Source organism: Typopeltis vanoorti, chromosome 13 (genome assembly GCF_054136105.1).
Source record: "Typopeltis vanoorti isolate ZY-2024b chromosome 13, IOZ_Tvanoo_1.0, whole genome shotgun sequence".
Taxonomy (NCBI): Eukaryota; Metazoa; Arthropoda; class Arachnida; order Uropygi; family Thelyphonidae; genus Typopeltis; species Typopeltis vanoorti.
Genome location: NC_143561.1, coordinates 18,638,712 through 18,657,500, shown reverse-complemented (window position 1 = coordinate 18,657,500; position 18,789 = coordinate 18,638,712). Strand labels below are relative to the sequence as shown.

Genomic DNA, 18,789 nt, shown 5'->3' with positions numbered 1-18,789 from the left:
TGAATATATCATCAACATATCGTTTCCAAACTTTTGGTTTAAATGAAAAGGAAGATATGGCTTTCGTTTCAAAATCTTCAAGGAAGATGTTAGCTAGAACTGGGGACAAAGGATTGCCCATTGCTAGGCCTTGTTTTTGTTGGTAAATGGAGTCCTGATATCTGAAGTAACCAGAATGAATGCAATGTTTTAATAAAGTAAACATTTTTTTTTGAATAATTTGTCCTTTAGTAATGTAAGTACCTCGTCCGTAGGAACGTTAGTAAATAAAGATATAATGTCAAAACTTGCTAGAATGTCATTTTCATTGATGGGAATATCTTTTATATGCGAAACAAAATCTGTGGTGTTTTTGATGAAAGATGAAGATTTATTGGAGAAACACTTGATGTACTTTGCTAGATATTTTGAAAGTTTATACGTAGGTGAGTCGATTCCTTCTACAATTGGGCGAAGAGGGATGTTTTCTTTATGTATTTTGGGAACTCCATAGATGCGTGGGATAAGAGGATGTAGAGAGCGTAAAGAGAGGCGAACATTATGAGGAAGTACACTCGCAGTCTTTAACAAGTTGTTTGTACGGTTTTGTAATTCTCTTGTAGGATCTTCCTGAAGAATTGAATATGTCGAACTATCTCCAAGTAATTGAAGCATTTTGTTGTGGTAGTCTTCGGAATTGAGGATGACCGTGGAATTATAAAATAAATGTTAAAGATACCAAGCTATTTTAAACCTGGTTTTACTCCATTTCCCAAATAGCAAACAGACAAAAAGTCAAGTTTGCGCCTGCAAGTGTTGCAAGTCTAACTGCTAACTGACCCCGCACGTAGTGCAAGATCAAGGCAACCCATGGTAAAAGTAGAATAAGCTCTGATCACTAATCTTAATATTTACCCTGAATGCAAAGCACATCTCCTGGAGCAGTTATCCCCTTGCTTTGTATTAAAGGCAAGGGGCCACTACCCAGACCGGTTTCGACCATTATTGAGGTCTCATCAGTGGGAGCCAGGCTAGAAATACCAAGATTTTAGTAATACAGAGCTTATAAGTATTTTACCAGAACAAGTTACCATAAGGTGTTTTAACCTTATTAAATAAAAATCTCAGGAGGAGATATAAATGTAGAAAGTAATTTACCTTTGGTATAATAAATGTTAAAGATACCAAGCTATTTTAAACCTGGTTTTACTCCATTTCCCAAGTAGCAAACAGACAAACAAGTCAAGTTTGCTCCTGCAAGTATTGCAAGTCAAGTTAGACTTGCAACACTTATCGAGTCCCTTTTTGAATCAAAGGAACAAGATTTTGTCGCACTTGCATGAAGTTATCCTATCATAGAATCACCATAAAAAGTATCTATTTTCCCTCTTTTGTTCGATCTTCTTTATTACTCTGGAACTCTTGCTTTTTTTCTTCTTCTTACTTCGACTTATCTGTTGCTGTTTCTACAGCCTTTCAATAATTTCTTGTGTAGCAAAATTTAACACTACACACACAGACGCTCTGCCATTTCGTACATTCAATAGCTATTGATTCTATGGTGTTGCCCTCTCTCTGCATGAAAATGAAACACGTGCGCTCGAAATACGGCAGTAAAACATGTCGCTATCAGTTTAGCTTTTCTTTTCGCCGTTTCTAAATAAAATTGATAGAAAAGCAAAATAGGCGTTCGTCCTTGAAACTACCATATTGTGCAGATATTTGGCCTTCTTTTGTGACCGATGACTTGTTTGCAGAGTTTGCAGAGATTTGCCTGGTGCAAATTTTAAATAATAGGTTGAAAAGAAGGGGCGGGTGGGTGTAGTAGTTACTGGGGGTTTTCATGTTTGTAAAGAAAATGCTTACGAAATATTTAACTATATGCTAATAGTAGAGAACAAGTGATCACGACTGTCTTAACAGTATTTTAGGCCCCTGGACAAAGTAATGCATTGTGGACCCTACCCACACTTATTTATAGTATAGTATGAAAAGTATTTAGTTATTGACGTATTGTGTACTGTCTCCAGTTCTCTTTCTTAGCTCAGTGTTCCAGCGAGAGGTCGAGTAATTTATATACTCTGCGAAGAGATCTCTCATGAACTATGGTGGCATGGGTCCCCCATGCCACCATAGTTCATGAGAGATCCCCCATGCCTTAAGATGGCCCTGCGACTGATTATTCGTTTTGATTGGTATGGTTAAGTTATGTATTGCTAATGAGAATGTCAGGATTCGATTTCTTGCCTCAAGAATGGTGAATGTGTGGAGTGAATTGCTAGCGGTTATGTGTGCCATTTTTGTAAATGAGATTAAGGAGAGATATGATAATGGTTGGGATGGGGGGGGGTCTTTGCATGAATCTTCGGACTCCATGGAGATACTTCTAAACAAATTTCAACTACTTTTCCCCAACATGATCCTTTTGTTTCATTCATTGCATTTTGAAGCTGGCAGAATTTGACTGGTTTTGACAGTATTAAAAACATTAATATTGATGATATATAATAAACTGAGTTGCAGAAAAAAATAAGGATGAAGGGGAATTTTTAGTTTCTTATTTATTTGTTTATTTATTTTTATTTTTTGCTTTATTATCACCAGAATGCCTCATTGGTTGGCCGAGTGGTTAGTGTATCTGCTCTCCAGTCAAGACGCTGCTGATTCAAATCCAGCCTAGACATTGATGTTTGCGATTGTCTTTCACCTTCATACATTCATTCATACAAACAAACAAACAGTCTCCCAAGACGGACTGGGTCACCATGGGGAGAAGTAGACCCAACCCTCCTGCAATGAGAGAGGCTTTCACTTTGTAGTGGGTAGAAAACAAGGCTGAACATTATCTTATCATCACCAAAATTAGTTTATTGGCAAGTTCTTAAATGCAAAAGTCTGTAGTGTTATGATTTAATTGGTGATAAACCACTATGGATAATCTTATATTAATGTGGAAAAGCTAGGTGTTAGCAGTTATTATTATTAGACTTATGCTTTTCTACCTCAAGTATTGATATGCATTCCTGATGACATTTCTTCTGAATGTTTTCTACTGCCATGCTTTCAGTGCTTGTTTCATTTAGCAATTTTTCAAAGTAATTAATCCCATGTTGCTAAATATTCTGGGAGCTATTGAAAATGCTTTATTCAACTTATTATGTTGCATTTATCAAAGATTACATTTATAATCTTTGATAAATGCAACATAATAAGTTGAATAAAGCATTTTCAATAGCTCCCAGAATATTTAGCAACCTTCCTAATATACATTTTTGCTTGTATTCGTGCTGGTCTTCCTATGAAATTTTGTTTACCTACTTTTACACACTGCTTCATTCTTATATTTCTCTCTATATATCATTAGATCTCCGTAATCAATTAACATCAATATCATGGGTTGAAAAGAGGTTGATGTAGCATGGGAATTGATTAGGAAGCATTTTAGACAAGCAGTGCACAGCTGTGTACCAAGAGTTATGAGAATAAATAGAATAAGAGTGAAACGGATGAACAATGAAATTACACAAGCAGTGTAGGAAAAGATGACATTATGGAGGAGATAAAAGATGGTCCATAGTGATCAGATGCACAAGGAGTATAAAATGCAGGCTAGAAAAATGACAAATGTAAAGAGAGAGAAAGTGTAGGTGAGAATATATTGGTCATCCGTGCAGTGGTGTAGCTAGAGCTTTTGCCACCTGGGGCGGTCCCTGAGTTTGCTGCCCCTTTCAATACACACCAATAATACTACAAAAAGTCAAAACGATGTATAGGGGAATAAATTAAAACACTATGTTTATTTTTGAAGTAAAACTTTAATTTCAACATTCTAAAATGTTATTTTTGTTGCTTTTCTGTTAGCAAAATCGATGTCATTGGCGAAGTCTATTTCATAGTAATGTAGGTAATTCTTAATCAATTTTATATAGAAAAACTCCTCTCACAACTGGCAACACTCACAGCAATTGTGAGGAAAATTTGCTGTAGTATTATAATATTTGGAACCGAGTTCTCGAGACTGTATTTTAGAATTAACTGCAAAAGTTTAAAAAGGTTCAAAGTGCTGCCCCTTCCGTCCCACCCTAGCTACGCCTCTGCATCCATGCCAAAGAAAATTTAAGAGAATTCTTTTGCTATTTGGCAAATAAGGGGAAGAATAATTATGGGAGGATGGCATTGGCTGATGGTTATGGTAGAGAGTGATTGTGGCAAAGGATATAGTCTAATTATTTAATGAACACTTTTTCACTATATGTTATATTATATTGGTGCAACACATACAGGGGATAATGTTAATAGGTAGATTAGAAGTGAAAGAATCAGTGGTGTATCAAGTGTTGATACATCACTGAACATTGAAAACATATCTGGAGAGTATCCATTTTAAAAATGATAAACAGGTCAAAACAGATGAAAGGGAATGCAGCATGATTACAAACAAACTACTTATTTCCAGTCACTTCATTAATCAACAAACCCATGCAACACTCTTAAAGACATGTGATTAAAATCACCAGAAGCAATGTCAGTAACAATAACACCCATTAGCAAAATAAACAAATGAAAGACACCTGGCTAAATATTACCTATAATGCTTCAACACATCCATAAAAAATGTAAACGAACAACACTTGCAGCGATGAAAATTTAGGAACTAATCTAGTGTAAATGAGTTTTTTTAAGGGAAGGTATGTTAGATGGTTTGGATGATGTATAACCTTCCTCGATGAGTCTCTAAGTTCCTGGAGGTCTCAGATAATAATAAAATAATGATTGGAATGGATTGCAAAAGGTAGTTATGAGAGCTCTGACAGTAAATGAGTTTAAGGAAAGGTATGATAGATGGATATTGTGTGAATATTGGTTGTTTGGGCCTCCTGTAATTAGTCTTCCAGCTCCATGGAGATGCTAATGATAATAATAGTAACTCCTTATGCAAAAAAAGAGATATTACTATTATTATTATCATCATTTCTTTTTGGGTAATAATAGTATTTCTTTTTGGATAAGGAACTATGACAGCAGAGGCATTACTTTCGGAATGTTCCCTGTAAAAACACATGTAAGCATATTTCCTTCAAAATATTATATAACACTGTGCATGTATTATTAAAGATTCAGTTTTAATTTTCATAATAGTTATATGACAGACAACATGCTGATTTTATTATTTTATTTTGCATAGGCAGAATTTTGGACATGCATCAATGAAACACTACAAGGTAAGGATGTGCAAATATTTATTTGATATGCAGCATATTTTGTTTATCCTAAAATCCTCATAATACTATTGCATTAGAAACTGTGCATCTAATCTGACATCTTGAATGCTTTTTAATATTGCTATTATTATTATTATTATTATTATCTGGACATGTTTATGTAGTTTGAAGGGAGTTAGGACCTCCCATAGACTCATCATGGGAGGCCCACACTAACAGTCCTTTCCACAATACCTATTATATCTCTTCTTAAATTCATTCACTAACAATGCATTCCAAATGTTAATTCATTTCACTCATTTACAAACTCTCCAAGTAAAAAAAAAAAAAAAAAAAAATCTAGTCTTCACATTCTTGCTAATCACATTCTTATTCAAAGATTTATAGATAATATGCAGATGAAAAATTTTGATCTGCATATAATCTAGAAATCCTCTTAATAATGTGTTTCTATCACAGCCACTCTTTTTAGCTATGGAACAAATCTTATAACCTACAAACTTCCATGGTGATGATAATGCAGACATGCATCATCACGAATACTCCTCTGAATGCTCTCCACTGCTTCCTTTAAATAAAAAAAAAAAGAAAAAAAAAACATACCCAACCAAATTTGTGCATAATAATTCATATGTGACTATATTAAAGTCTTTTCACTGTTTTTCAACATCCAAGTAATCCTTTGTGCTGTTTTGCCTTTTCCCAGCATGCCCTCTGAACTTCAACTTCCGAACCACCATTGTCCCCAAATCCCTCTGTGAATTTCTTGCAGTATGCTCTCTCATCAGTGTAATACATTGCTTGTATTTTTTTTTTTTTTCATTTCCAATCTTTTCAGTATGTCACCTTACACCTTCACATTGAACTCACAACCATTATCCTTTGTTCATACTGTCATTTCTTCATCGATTATTGCCCTTCCCTCAGTTTAGTATCATCAGCAAACAAGTGATGTTCCCTATCACATCATCTTTGATATCATAAATGTACAGATTAAGTAGTAGCAGCAGTCCAAGTGTAGGACTCTGTATCATGCCATTGGTCACATGCATTCTCCTTGGTTCTGCTGTACCATATACTACTCTTTAATGTCTATCAGCCATGTCAGCAGCTCCATATCCATTTGCCCAAATTTACATAACAGATTTGTATCTGGTATTCCATAGAATACCAGATACAAATACCAGACAGAATGCCTTTGAAAATTCAGTAATATTGTGAAATATCCATTAGCTTTGTGACACAACTTTATTATAGAAAGTGAGTAAATTACTAAAGCAAGACTTCACAATCTTTTACACATGACACACAGTGTGTGTGCATGCGTGGCAGAAAGTCATGTCCATCCCTCTGCTACATGCATGATGTGTCATGCTCCAGTCCACTCACTCTTGAATTCTGAATTTAACCAGCTTTCCAGTACTATCATTGAGATATTAATTAGTTTATAATTTGCTAGCCCTCTCTTAGAGTTCCTTAATGTAAATGAACTATCTTTCCTTTCTTCCTTTACATTCCCATGAAATTCTGCCAGTATGGAATTGTGCCCAGCACTAAGATTTAAATTTACAGCCAGTGTCAGCACTTGCACTTTCTTTTAACACTTGGAATGATACTCTGGACATATGCACATAAAGATTTTGTAATACGAGGTGGTATCAAAAAGTTTTGAGACTAGCTCTGTTTACGAGAAATTACTTTATTTATCTATGTTTACACACTATCACCTTCAAAATAGTCCCCTTGCATATCAATACAGTGCTCCCAGCGTTCTTGATACGTCTGGAATATGTCCTGGAAGTCTTCTTTTTGAAGCATGTCAAGCACCTTCTGCGATTCGTGCTGAATCTTCATCTTCAGGAAGAGGGTGAAGTCTGCAGGAGCCAAATCGGTGAGTAGGGTGGGTGCAGAAGTGAGATCATGTTGTTTCTGGCGAGAAACTCACATGCGAGGAGAGCTTGGTGACAGAGTGCATTGTCGTCGCGGAGCATCCAGTTTTCCGCGCACCACAGATCTGGTTGCTTTTGCCGATTGTCCTCCCTCAGATGCCTTAAAACCTGGCAGTAGAACTCGCTATTGATAGTCTGGCCTCTGAGGATGAATTCTCAATTCACAATGCCGCGAATGTCGAAAAAGATGATGAGCATGCACTTAGTCGAGCTGCAGACCTGCCTCGCCTTTTTCGGTCATGGAGATGATTGGCTCTTCCACTGTGAAGACTGTTGCTTCATCTCAGGGTTGTACCCGTACACCCAAGTTTCGTCACTGGTAATGATCCTCAACATGAATTATGGGTCATCCACGGCATGCTGACAGAGTTCTTGGCAGACTTTGACATGGTGTTCCTTCTGCTCCTGGATCAGCAGCCTGGGGAAGAACTTGGCAGCAACACGGCGCATATTCAAATCACGCATGAGGATTGCCTGGACTGTTCTGTATGACACCGACAATGGCAGACCAACCTCAAACCTGCCCTATCCTTCTGGTATTAAAATTGACTCGTCCAGGATGAAATACTCCATTGAACAATTCATTGTTCAATGGAGTATTTCATTGAAAATGTTCATTGAACAATTCCACTATGTCCTCTGCATCAGTCACTCTATTCCAGTTTTTATCTCACAATGTCAATCTTCCACAGTCATTTCTCCTCCTACTGGCCACATAGCTAAAACATTTTCTTGGATTTTCTTTGGATCTTAGGGCCAATCTCTTCTCATATTCCAGTTTGCCTTCCTTATCGTACTAATCACTCTCCTAGCCTGTGTCTTATATTCTTCATGCATCTGCTCTTCACCTGTCTCCTTATATCTCTTCCATAGCCTCTTTTTTTCATGCAGTCCTGTTTAATATTGTTTGTCATCCACTTTACTCCAAATTGTGTCCTGTTCTTCACTTGTGGAATGCAGCTTTCCATTGCTGCTAACAAATATTCTTTCATAATTTCCCACGCACTAATGATATCTCGGCCTTCCAATTCCTTCCTCCATGAAACTTCCCCAAGTTGACGTCTTAGACTATAATTCCACCTGCCTTATAATTCCACATATTTTCCCATCTCTTTGATACTCCTGCATGTCTATTAATTTTCCAAGTCAAAACCATATGGTCACTCTCTTCAACTGGTAGGAGAGATGTCATCTCAGTTATTATCAACTCTTCTGATGCTATAACCAAATTCAAAACTCTTGAACCTCTTGTTCCCTCTGTTACATGTTGCCTAAGACATTTGTCCCTCAAGAATTCTAGAAATTCCATTCCCTTATTGCTACATGCATCTTCCTCTCCCCAATTTATACTTCATGAATGACAACTAACTCCTAAGCCCATTGTACCTATTCTTCTACTTATGTTGCCTTCCTATCATCTACATTCATTAAAGTTATCCATCCATAATCAATCATTCTTTTACTCTCTGCACAGAGAAAGTGCTGTTTGTGATTTTCTTTGGTCCACACAACTAATTTCTGTCATTATTTGATTTTGCCTTCTACTATGCTGGCCATTCATGTTGTTTTGGGCTTTACATTATTCTTTGTTGTAAACTCTGCTTATTCACTGTATTTTAACTCTTCTTGATTTATCTATATAGTCTTATACGGTTTCACTTAAACATCCCTTGATCACTTCCCTTAAACTACTAATATCTTTCCCTTGCAGTTTCTCATGCCATGCCAATACTCCAAGCCAAACTACTTCCTAAGCTTGTCATGGTCATTGGCTCTGTAGTTCCATATGGCATTAAAATTCCTCTTGTGTAGTTAATTTTCAGGTCAAGACTGCATTATCACTCTCTCAAATCAGAAGTAAAGTTGCTTTCTAGAATATTGTTCCTTCATCTAATTGTTAACCAGCCCATGCTATTAAATCACTACAGTTTAAAATGTTTTGCACAGGGGACTGCATTTGAAAAAAATTAATTAAATAAAAAAATTAACCTAGCCAGGCCTGTGTAGCTCAGTGGAAGTGGCGCTTGCGTCCTCTGCACTTGGCCACTCGAAATTAGACCTAGGTTCAAGTCTAGTCACTGACTGGAGGAACTTTTTCTAAACCTATCTTTGACCGGTTCCCGAGTTAGTCGATCGCTGGCATAGGAAAGCAGGTTTTTCCTCCCATAAACTGAAGAAAATTGACCGTAGTACCCACATTATTTCAGACAGTAACATATCTTGTTAGGGTTAGGCACTAAGAGATGGCAGTATACTTGTTTGCTGGTCTCTTCATAAGTAGACACCTATAATTAGTGAAAGACATGGGCCAGCTATCTCTGATTGGCTACTAATGGAGATTGAACTGCCCGTTTAATCTCCGAAAGCTAGATAGGGTATAAAGGCCTCGCCTACTGCCTATTAAAGAATAAAAGGCATTAGCTGATATTCAAGATACCAAGTAATTTTATATAAACTTGGTTTTTAATCCTATTTCCCAAGTAAGCATACAGACAAGTAAGTCAAGTTTGCACCTGCCCATAGTGCAGGTCTGAGGCAACTCATGGTAATGTAGTGCCAGTCTGAGGCAACTCGTGGTAAAGGTGGATTAAGCTCCGAAAACATTCTACAGGCATTAGCTGATTTTTTTTAATATTTTTACCTAGATGGGCAAGAAAATCCCAAACAGCTCCTTTGCTGTATGGTAAGTAAAAAGAAGAATGATTATGGGAAGCTAACTTATGCAGATGGTAGGAAGTATAAAGCAGAAGAAATAGTTAAGTTGTTGGCAAAGGTTGGTCGATTGGTAGCGCCTCTGTTACTAATGGCTCAGTTAAGTAAGTTTGAGCGTGGTTAGTAGTTGGAAGGGGACCAATCGTTCGATGCTGTTGGCACACTTTCCCTCGATGAGTCTTTGGACTCCCTGGAGGTGTCAAATAATAATAATTACTCAGCCAACACTTTGCGATAATGCATCATCCAGGTGTAGATGTGCAATGACTAATGTAACAATGATGGATGAAAATAGAAGTAGATGAACGACTGGAAGGATATTATGAAATCTCAGTGCAGTACAGACATGGAATTAGATGGGATATATGCTCAATATTATTATTATTACGCCAGACCTCCATGGAGTCAAAAGACTCATCTTGGGAGGCAAACACTATTACACACAAAGCCCATCAAACCGTGCTTTAAACTCATTCAGTGTATCTGCATTCACCACAATGTCAGGCAATGCATCCTGCTCACCAATGACTCTCTCCATGCAAAGAACATACTTCTTATGCCCCTGCTCACACCCTCCTTAGACAGCTTCCAGGTATATCATCCTGTTCTACTCCTTCTCCCATTGCATGAAAAATTTCTTCCGCATTAACATGGTAACAACCCTTTATGAATTTAAATGTCTCAATCATATCCCTTCTCTTCCTCCTATTCACAAGGCTTTGCGAATTGCATTGCATGAAAAATTTCTTCCACATTAACACGGTAACAACCCTTTATGAATTTAAATGTCTCAATCATATCCCTTCTCTTCCTCCTATTCACAAGGCTTTGCAAATTGCATTCTCTCAATCTATCCTTATATTCCACATCCCAAAGACCGGTTGTGACCTTAGTCAGTCTTCTCTAGACCGTTTCTAATATATCCTCATCACTATGAAAACCAGAGGACCAAATCTGTGCACAATAATCCATTGAAGCCTGATCAAGGCTTTATAAAATGGAACCAGAACCTCTTTATTTCTACAAGTTAAGTCCTCTGCATCATTGTCATAATCTGATGTGATGTCTTCACAACTTGTTCATTGTGACCTCTGAAATTCAGATCCTTATCCACCACCATTCCAAGGTCTCTTATCTCCTCAACTTCCTCCAAAATTTCCCTGCCAAGTGTATACTTTGCATCCCATTGTTGCCTACCAAATTTCAGAACCTTACACTTTGCAACATTGAATTGACATTTCCATACTGTTGCTCACTCATACCATGATCACTCTCACCAACTGGAGGGAAGTGTGAAACCCCACAATTACATCCTCTGATGTGATCAGGTCCCAGATATTTCATGGATACTTCTGTGAAATATCTGAGGAGATCTGATATCAAATCTTCACGGATACTTCTCATAAGTGAGATGCATTTGTTTATTTGCATGAATTCACATTGCTGTCCCCAGTTTTGTATCATCTGCAAGCAGTTGTATATTGTCAGTTAAACTTATCCTAATATCATTATTATATAAATTAAATAACAGTGGTCCCAAAACAGACCTCTGTGGCACACCGCTAGTGACATTCCTCTTTTGAGATAGTGCCACTCCATTCAGAAATTGCTGATATCCATCTGATAGCTAGTCACTTATCCAATAATTCACTAGTCTATCATACAGTCCTATCTGCTTCAATTTAGTTCCAACTTGTGGTGTGGCAGTCTATCAAAAGCATTTGCAAAATATAAATATACTACTGTATATTTATATTCCGTCAGGGGGCTCTGCCCTCTGACGTCTACGGCACCCAACCCCCTGAGTTCCGCACTGGTAGGCCAGTTCTCCTTGAATTCTGATGACTCGAATTTTGAAAACTCGAAAGGAGGTGCCTATGGCGCCCCCCCCCCCCCAGTTGCAGACTGGTATGTCCGCAACTGGGGGGGGGGCATGACTCGATTTCTGATGACTCGAATTTTGAAGACTCGACACTCAGGGTAGCCCCTGGGTTTCAAAACGTTTCAAATAACTTGACAAAAAAGTGACACAAAAACATTACAAAAAAAGCTTATCATTTTATATTATAGAGTAGATTTATCCCCCTGTCCATACATATATCACTTTGCTATAGTACATAAGCAAGTTTGTAAAACACAATCTCCCTTTAACTTATCTCCTCATGCTGACAAGCACAAAGAATACTACTGTTTTCAACACTTTTGTATCTTATCTTATCTCTAACCAACCTCTCCAATATATTAACTATAACTCTAGATACTCTAGATATACAGATCAGTTTATAATAATTTGTTGCCTTAGCCTTGTCACCACTTTTGTGAAGTGGAACCATTTTTCTTTCCTTCCACTCCTTTGGGACTTTTGCTGTTGCAAGACTCTTCTTAAACAGGTAGGCCAAGACTGATGATAACTCCTTGGAACATTCTATTAAGACACATGGTGATATGTCATCAAGTCCTATTCCATTATTCATAACTAGCTTACTTAACTCAATATATACCACTTGTTTGTTCACCATTAAGTTTTCTCTCATTTCATTCTCTACATTTGAGCTTCTGATATCACACTGAGGATGAAACACCCTGATGAACTGCTTGCTGAATACCTTGACTTTGTCCTCTGCAGCAGTTACCAATCTCTTAATTTCATCCATTAACATCATTTTACTATAATCATTCTTCTTTCTACTTACGGCATATCAAAAAAAAAAATTCACAAGGGCTTTTCTTGGCCTGATTTCATAATTTCTGCTCACACTGTACTTTTGTTCTGTATCAACTGAGTCACTCTCCTGGCCTGCTCTTTGTGCAACTGATTATTATCGTTATTCATCTTTTGCTGCCTTCAGACTGCCTTCTTCCAGATTTTATGCTGAATCCTCTCATTCATCCAATGTCCTCTACATTCAGCCTTTTAACCTTTGGAATACATTCACACATTGATGCTGTTATGTATTTCTTTGTTACTTCTTAAGCATCATTTACTTCATTACTGCTCAACTTCTCATTCCATGCTATAGCTCCAAACTCTCTCCTAAGCTTGTAATAATCACCATCCTTGTACTTCCACATACATACTTTCCTCACAGAAGTCTTCATATGGCTAGCTATAATCCAGGTGATCACTTCATGATCACTCTAACCAACTGGAAGGAAGTGCGAAATCCTACTCACAATTACATCCGCTGATGAAATGATCAGATCTCAGATATTATTATTATCCCAAGACACTATGGAGCCAAAGACTCATCTAGGAGGTCCTTTTGTCATTCACACAGCTCATCATACTGCACCTTAAACACACTCAAATTCTCTGCAGATACGACACTCTCAAGCAAGGCATTCCAGTCATTTACAACTCTGCATGCAAAAAACCTGCTTCTCACTCCCCTGCTCACACCCTCCTTATACACCTTTCAGGAATGACCCCTGATCTACCACCATTTGCTGTAAAACCTCTCCAACATTCATCCTATAACAACTGCTTACTAATTTATAGGTTTCTATCATATGATCCCTCTTCCTCCTGTCTCCACTAGGCTCTGTAAATTGCATCTTTTCAACTGTTCCTCATATTCAACATTCTCCTAGAGATCAAAAATTTCCTTAGTCAGTTGCCTCTGGACCTTTTCCAACATCTCTTCATCATTTTGAAAACCAGGTGACAAAATTTGGGTACAGTAGTCCATGTGTGGCATAATCAAAGCCTTATATAATGGAACAAGAATCTCCTTACTTCTATAAGTTAATGTCCTCTGCATCATTCCCAGAATTCTTTGTGTTGTCCTCACAATTTTGGCAGTGTGTCCCCTGAATTTCAGATCCTTATCCACTATCACCTCAAGATCCATTATTTCCTCCACCTCCAACAATATATCCCCACCAAGCATAAATTCTTCATCCCGCCTTTGTTTCCTAAATTTTAAAACCTTACATTTTGCAACATTGAACTCGTATCCCCATTTCCATGCCCATTAACTCAACCTATTCAAGTCTTCTTGTAAGCCCACTACATCTTCTCTACTGTTCATAGTTTTTCTCAACTTTGTATCATCCGCAAACAACTGAAGATCCCCATCCAAATCTTTGTGAATATCATTAATATACAAGTTAAACAGCAATGGCCCTGAGGCACACCACTAGTAATTTTTCTTTTCCTGGATATCACTCCCCCCATACACAACTTGTTGATAACTATCAGATAGCCAGTTGCCAATCCAATGCACCAATCTAATATCCAACTCCATCTGCTCTAGTTTGCCTATCAACTCATGCAGAATCTATCAAAAGCCTTTGCAAAACCTAAGTATATTACTGTGTATCCTTCTCCTCTGTTCATGGAAGCAGTCACCTTATTGTAAAAAGTACATTACTAAAACATGACCTCCCCTTAGCAAATCCATGCTGTCCATCAAAGATAATACCATTGTTGTCAACCCATTTCTGGATCCCAGTTCTCAAGTTTCTCCAACAACTTAACTACAACACCTGACACAGATAGGCCTATAGTTTGATGCTTGAGTTCTATCACCTCCTTTATGAAGTGGTACAATCTTGCCCTCCTTCCACTCCTTTGGAACTCGAACCAATGCAAGACTTACATTAAAAAAATATGTCAAGGAAGATGTCGACTCACTGGCACATTCCTTCAGAATATGGGGTGATGTATTATCAAGTGTCCGACAGCCTTATTAACATCAAGTTTGCTCAATTCCCCATGCACCTCTTGCTCACATACAGTCAGTCTCTCCTCTCAATCATCAACTGCTCTCAATCTCTCCATGATGTCACATTCACAAGTATGAAAGACCTTTATGACTGAGAAAGACTTTCTCAGATATTTCACTGATACCTCTGTGAAATATCTGATATCAAATCTTCACAGATACTTCTTATAAGTGAGGTTCATCTGTTTATTTGTGTGGATATCTTGATTATCTTACTGTCTTGCTTAGCAATAAGACATTTGTAAAATAAATTTGTTGCATGAAATAGTATAAAATGTGACCAAAGACCAAAGTGGTGAAGAGAATATTACATAGATTTGAAAAATATTTGAAGAGAGACAAAACAGTAAATTAAGAAATCTCTGTGAAAATCAACCTTCTAACTCAAGTCAAGAAAAACTTCATGTCTAGTGTATTCTTATGAAATGCTTGGAGATCAGACATGTCTCCAATCTTGTAGGTGTTTGGATGGGTATCAGACATTTTGAACCGACATTTCAGACTTCTAGTCAGCAGATTGTTATCATGACCCTGTTGTGTAATTTTTTTATGAATTTTGTACTGTGTGAACAGACAGTACTGTAACGAAACTGGACTATATTGCTAATCTTTGTGCTTTTAAGAAGAATGTGAATCTATGAGGTATAATATTATTATTACTATTATTATTAACATCAGATCTCTAAAGCATGAAAAGACTCATTTTCAGGAGATCTACACTCTTAAAAAAGATCATCAAACTGTGCCTTAAACCCATTAACAGTTTCACACTCAGGCAATGCATTCCACTGACCAATCTCTCTCTCTCTCTCTCTCTCCCCATGCAAAGAATCTGTTCCTCACCTACCTTACTCACACCTTCCTTATACAGCTTCCAGAGATGACCTTTTCTGCCCTTATCTCTCTCTACTTTATGAAAAATCTCCTCTACATTAATCTGGTAATAACTCCTCAGCAACTTATACACCTGAATCATATCCCCTGAATCATATTTGAAATGGTTAAGAATCGCCATCTAAAATTTTTACAGCTCTTAGGCAGCTTAGCTATTCCCCACCACAACTATGACAACAACAGTGCATAGTGTTGAATCTATTGTTGCAGACACTCTCAGAATATACTGTCAGTGCACTTAGTTATGGACATAATTTTGCCATCATTCCCAAAAAAAGTACCAATTCTGAAAACTATTACTAATGTAGAATGTGGTATCTTTGATCTTGCACCCACAGTTGCTAATAGCATTTGTTTGGATGTGGCTAGTATTCTAATAAAATCCAAACATTCCAAGAATAACATTCCAACTAAAGGAAATATCAGCACAGTGATTTGGATAAATGTTTGGCGTAAAGAAATTACCAAAAAATTCAAACCTTATCATGTAAAACTATCCCAGATATAGTGGACCCCACAAACCAAATACCCCCTTCCCATCCTGTAGTAGATTGCATAAACAGTCCCACCTACAAACTGGCCAAAGATTTATCCAAATCACTTTCCTCCCTTACAGGAAACTCTCTCTTATCTATTAAAAACTCTCTTCACTTTAAAATATTAATTTAAAAAAATCTGACTTTGACACATTCTGATATCATGGTCAATTTTCATATTACTTCACTCTTCACTAATGTTCCATTGACAGAGTCCTTTAACCACATTTCTCTCTCGACATAATTAAATTATTCAGATTCATCATATATGCAGATTATTTCTTATTGGAAAGGAAAAATATATACAAACCTAACTTCTATACGGAACATTTAGAAAACCAAGCACTCAAAATAGCCACACTTAAACTAGCTGCGTTATGTTGATGATGTGTTTGCTGTTGGCCTCATAGCCAAGATACATTAAATACTTTTTTTTTTTGCATCTTAACAGCCAACATCCTAAAATAAACTTCACCATAAAAAAAGAAAGTAACAATAGTCTTCCCTTTTTAGATAAACTAGTGACACAACTTCCTAATGGCTCATTATCCTTCTCTGTCTATGGAAGACCCATCAGACTGGAAGATATTTACATAAACAATCTCACCACCATCCTTCCCAACAGTATGGCATCCTCAAAACACTGATTCACCAAACCAGGGCTATTTGTTCAAATGACACAGCCCTTGAAACTGAGCGACCTTTTTTTACACGATGGCTACAACCCATATAAAATAGATAAAATATTGCATGTATCCCTATCCTTCCAATACCAGACATGCAGGATCACAGCAAAACCATTTCTATCCCATATGTTAAGAATGTATCAGAAAAAATTAGCCTTGAAGTTAATGTCTGCCTTGAAAACACAAAAATTATATCTGCAATCATCTGTATGGCAATATAGATGATTGGAGATGTAAACATCATCAGAGCACAAACATAATTGGGCTCTGATGATGCTAGTTAAAAGAGCAGCAAAATATTAGTGAGTTTAATAAATATATATTTTTCTTCTCTTGGTGTTGTCTATGCAGTAAACATTATTATGAATCATCAACAACATCTAAGCCTTTCTATACTTATATGGAAGATGGGATGGGAAGTTGACAGTGTGTGAGAAGAATGTTTCTCATTTAAAAAAGAAAATCATAGTTGAAGAACTAACCAAATGTATGCACTATTCTTTCTATGGAGAGTGTGCTTGTTTATATCATTAAGTTGTAGCATATATTGAAACTATTTGTGGATGTATTAAGTCCTTTTCTGATCTTTCAAATGTAATTATTTGAATTGCATGTTTTTCTAAATTTATAGGATTTCTTATATGTGTGTATGTATATATGTACATATATACTGTACATGTTTATATATGTATACACATGCACATATTTTGGCATCATTTTTAATTACAGAAATACAGAGAGGAGAAGGTTGGACAGGAAGATCTTGCTGTAATCTTCCTCAAGCTCCTAATTGTCGTTTAGCTTGCTTACAGGTAAATTATTCATTTTATTTTGTTTGTGTGTGTGTGTGTGTACACATATGCTAGATGATATTCTTGATATATTGAAATTATGTTAGCTGGTTGCTTATGGTTCTTACAAAGCAGTCTTGCTAAAGTACACATACTGACCACTGAATTAGAAACTTTTATTTAATACCATGTTGTACCTCCTTTAGCCGAATTACAGCACATATACACTTTGTCATAGATTCCACAAGCTGTTAGATTGCATCTACAACGTACAAAGTGTTCACCATGACAACCCTTCAACTGACTCAGATTTGATGGAAGAGGACTTTGCTCCTGGATCTTTTTTTTTTCTAACTTGTCCCAGACATTCTCAATGGGGGTTCAGATCTGGATTTTGCAGTAGCCAGGGAAGATGATGATGGAAGTCGCTGTCATATGCTACTGTCCACTGCACAAGACAAATTCTTGTGCAGTGGACAGTAGCATAGTAGTCCATGAAGCAATCAACACTTGCTGGATAAAAAAAAAGTCAACATTGCAGGATGGACTTCATTGACAACAATGTTGAGATATTCCTTGAAGGACAGCCAACCTTCCAGCAATATCAAGTGACCTGTTCTGTACCAACAGAACATGTCCCACACCATGGCATCACCTCCAGAACCTTGAGTTGTTTACAAGGTGAGCTAGGTTTATTTCTTCATGGGGATAATGCCAAACTCACAGCCTACCATTTTGTACAGAACACGGAGTATCGTGTCTTACAGTCTTCTAGTGACCAGTCACAGTGTTCTTGACACTGCTGTAGACAAATATTTCAGTTCTTTGCAGTAATCAGTGGTTTCCTTATATGCATGCAACTGCCAATACCAATTCTCTTCAATTTCCTGCACATAATTTGGTGACATATGGATGGGGAACAGTCTTCATGAAGTGTTTTGGTCAATTGCTGCACATAGGAAGTTATGTTTGTCCATACAGGCCTTCTCAGATGACAGCAATCTCGTTCCTGATAGACTGTCTTAGGATCATAGTTACACCTCTCAGACAAGCAATGTGGTTATTTTTTCATTGATTAAACACCAATCAGCTCTGTTGTTTTCAAAATTTGAAATCCAACCAGATTGGACCCACAATAAGACCTTTATCAAACACTGAAAGATCCTTTGTTTTTCCCATTGTGATTAACACTGTTGATGATTACCGACCAGCAGCATTCTTAAATTTTAATCAGTGAATGGTGTGACTTCAGTCAAGATTTGTGCTACATTGTTTTTTTGTAATACAAGTGTC

At 37.0% G+C, this 18,789-nt stretch overlaps 1 protein-coding gene across 2 annotated transcripts in view; it reads left to right on the top strand.

Annotated features, from left to right (window-relative positions):
* Positions 1-18,789, top strand: part of LOC150099965 (reversion-inducing cysteine-rich protein with Kazal motifs-like) — a 364,445-nt gene that overhangs the window by 58,738 nt on the left and 286,918 nt on the right. For both annotated transcript variants that reach the window (XM_090402524.1, XM_090402523.1), the window contains exons 4-5: positions 5,165-5,201; positions 17,435-17,517. In XM_090402524.1, coding sequence (XP_090258650.1) covers positions 5,165-5,201; positions 17,435-17,517 — 120 coding nt within the window. The remainder of the gene's footprint in view (positions 1-5,164; positions 5,202-17,434; positions 17,518-18,789) is intronic.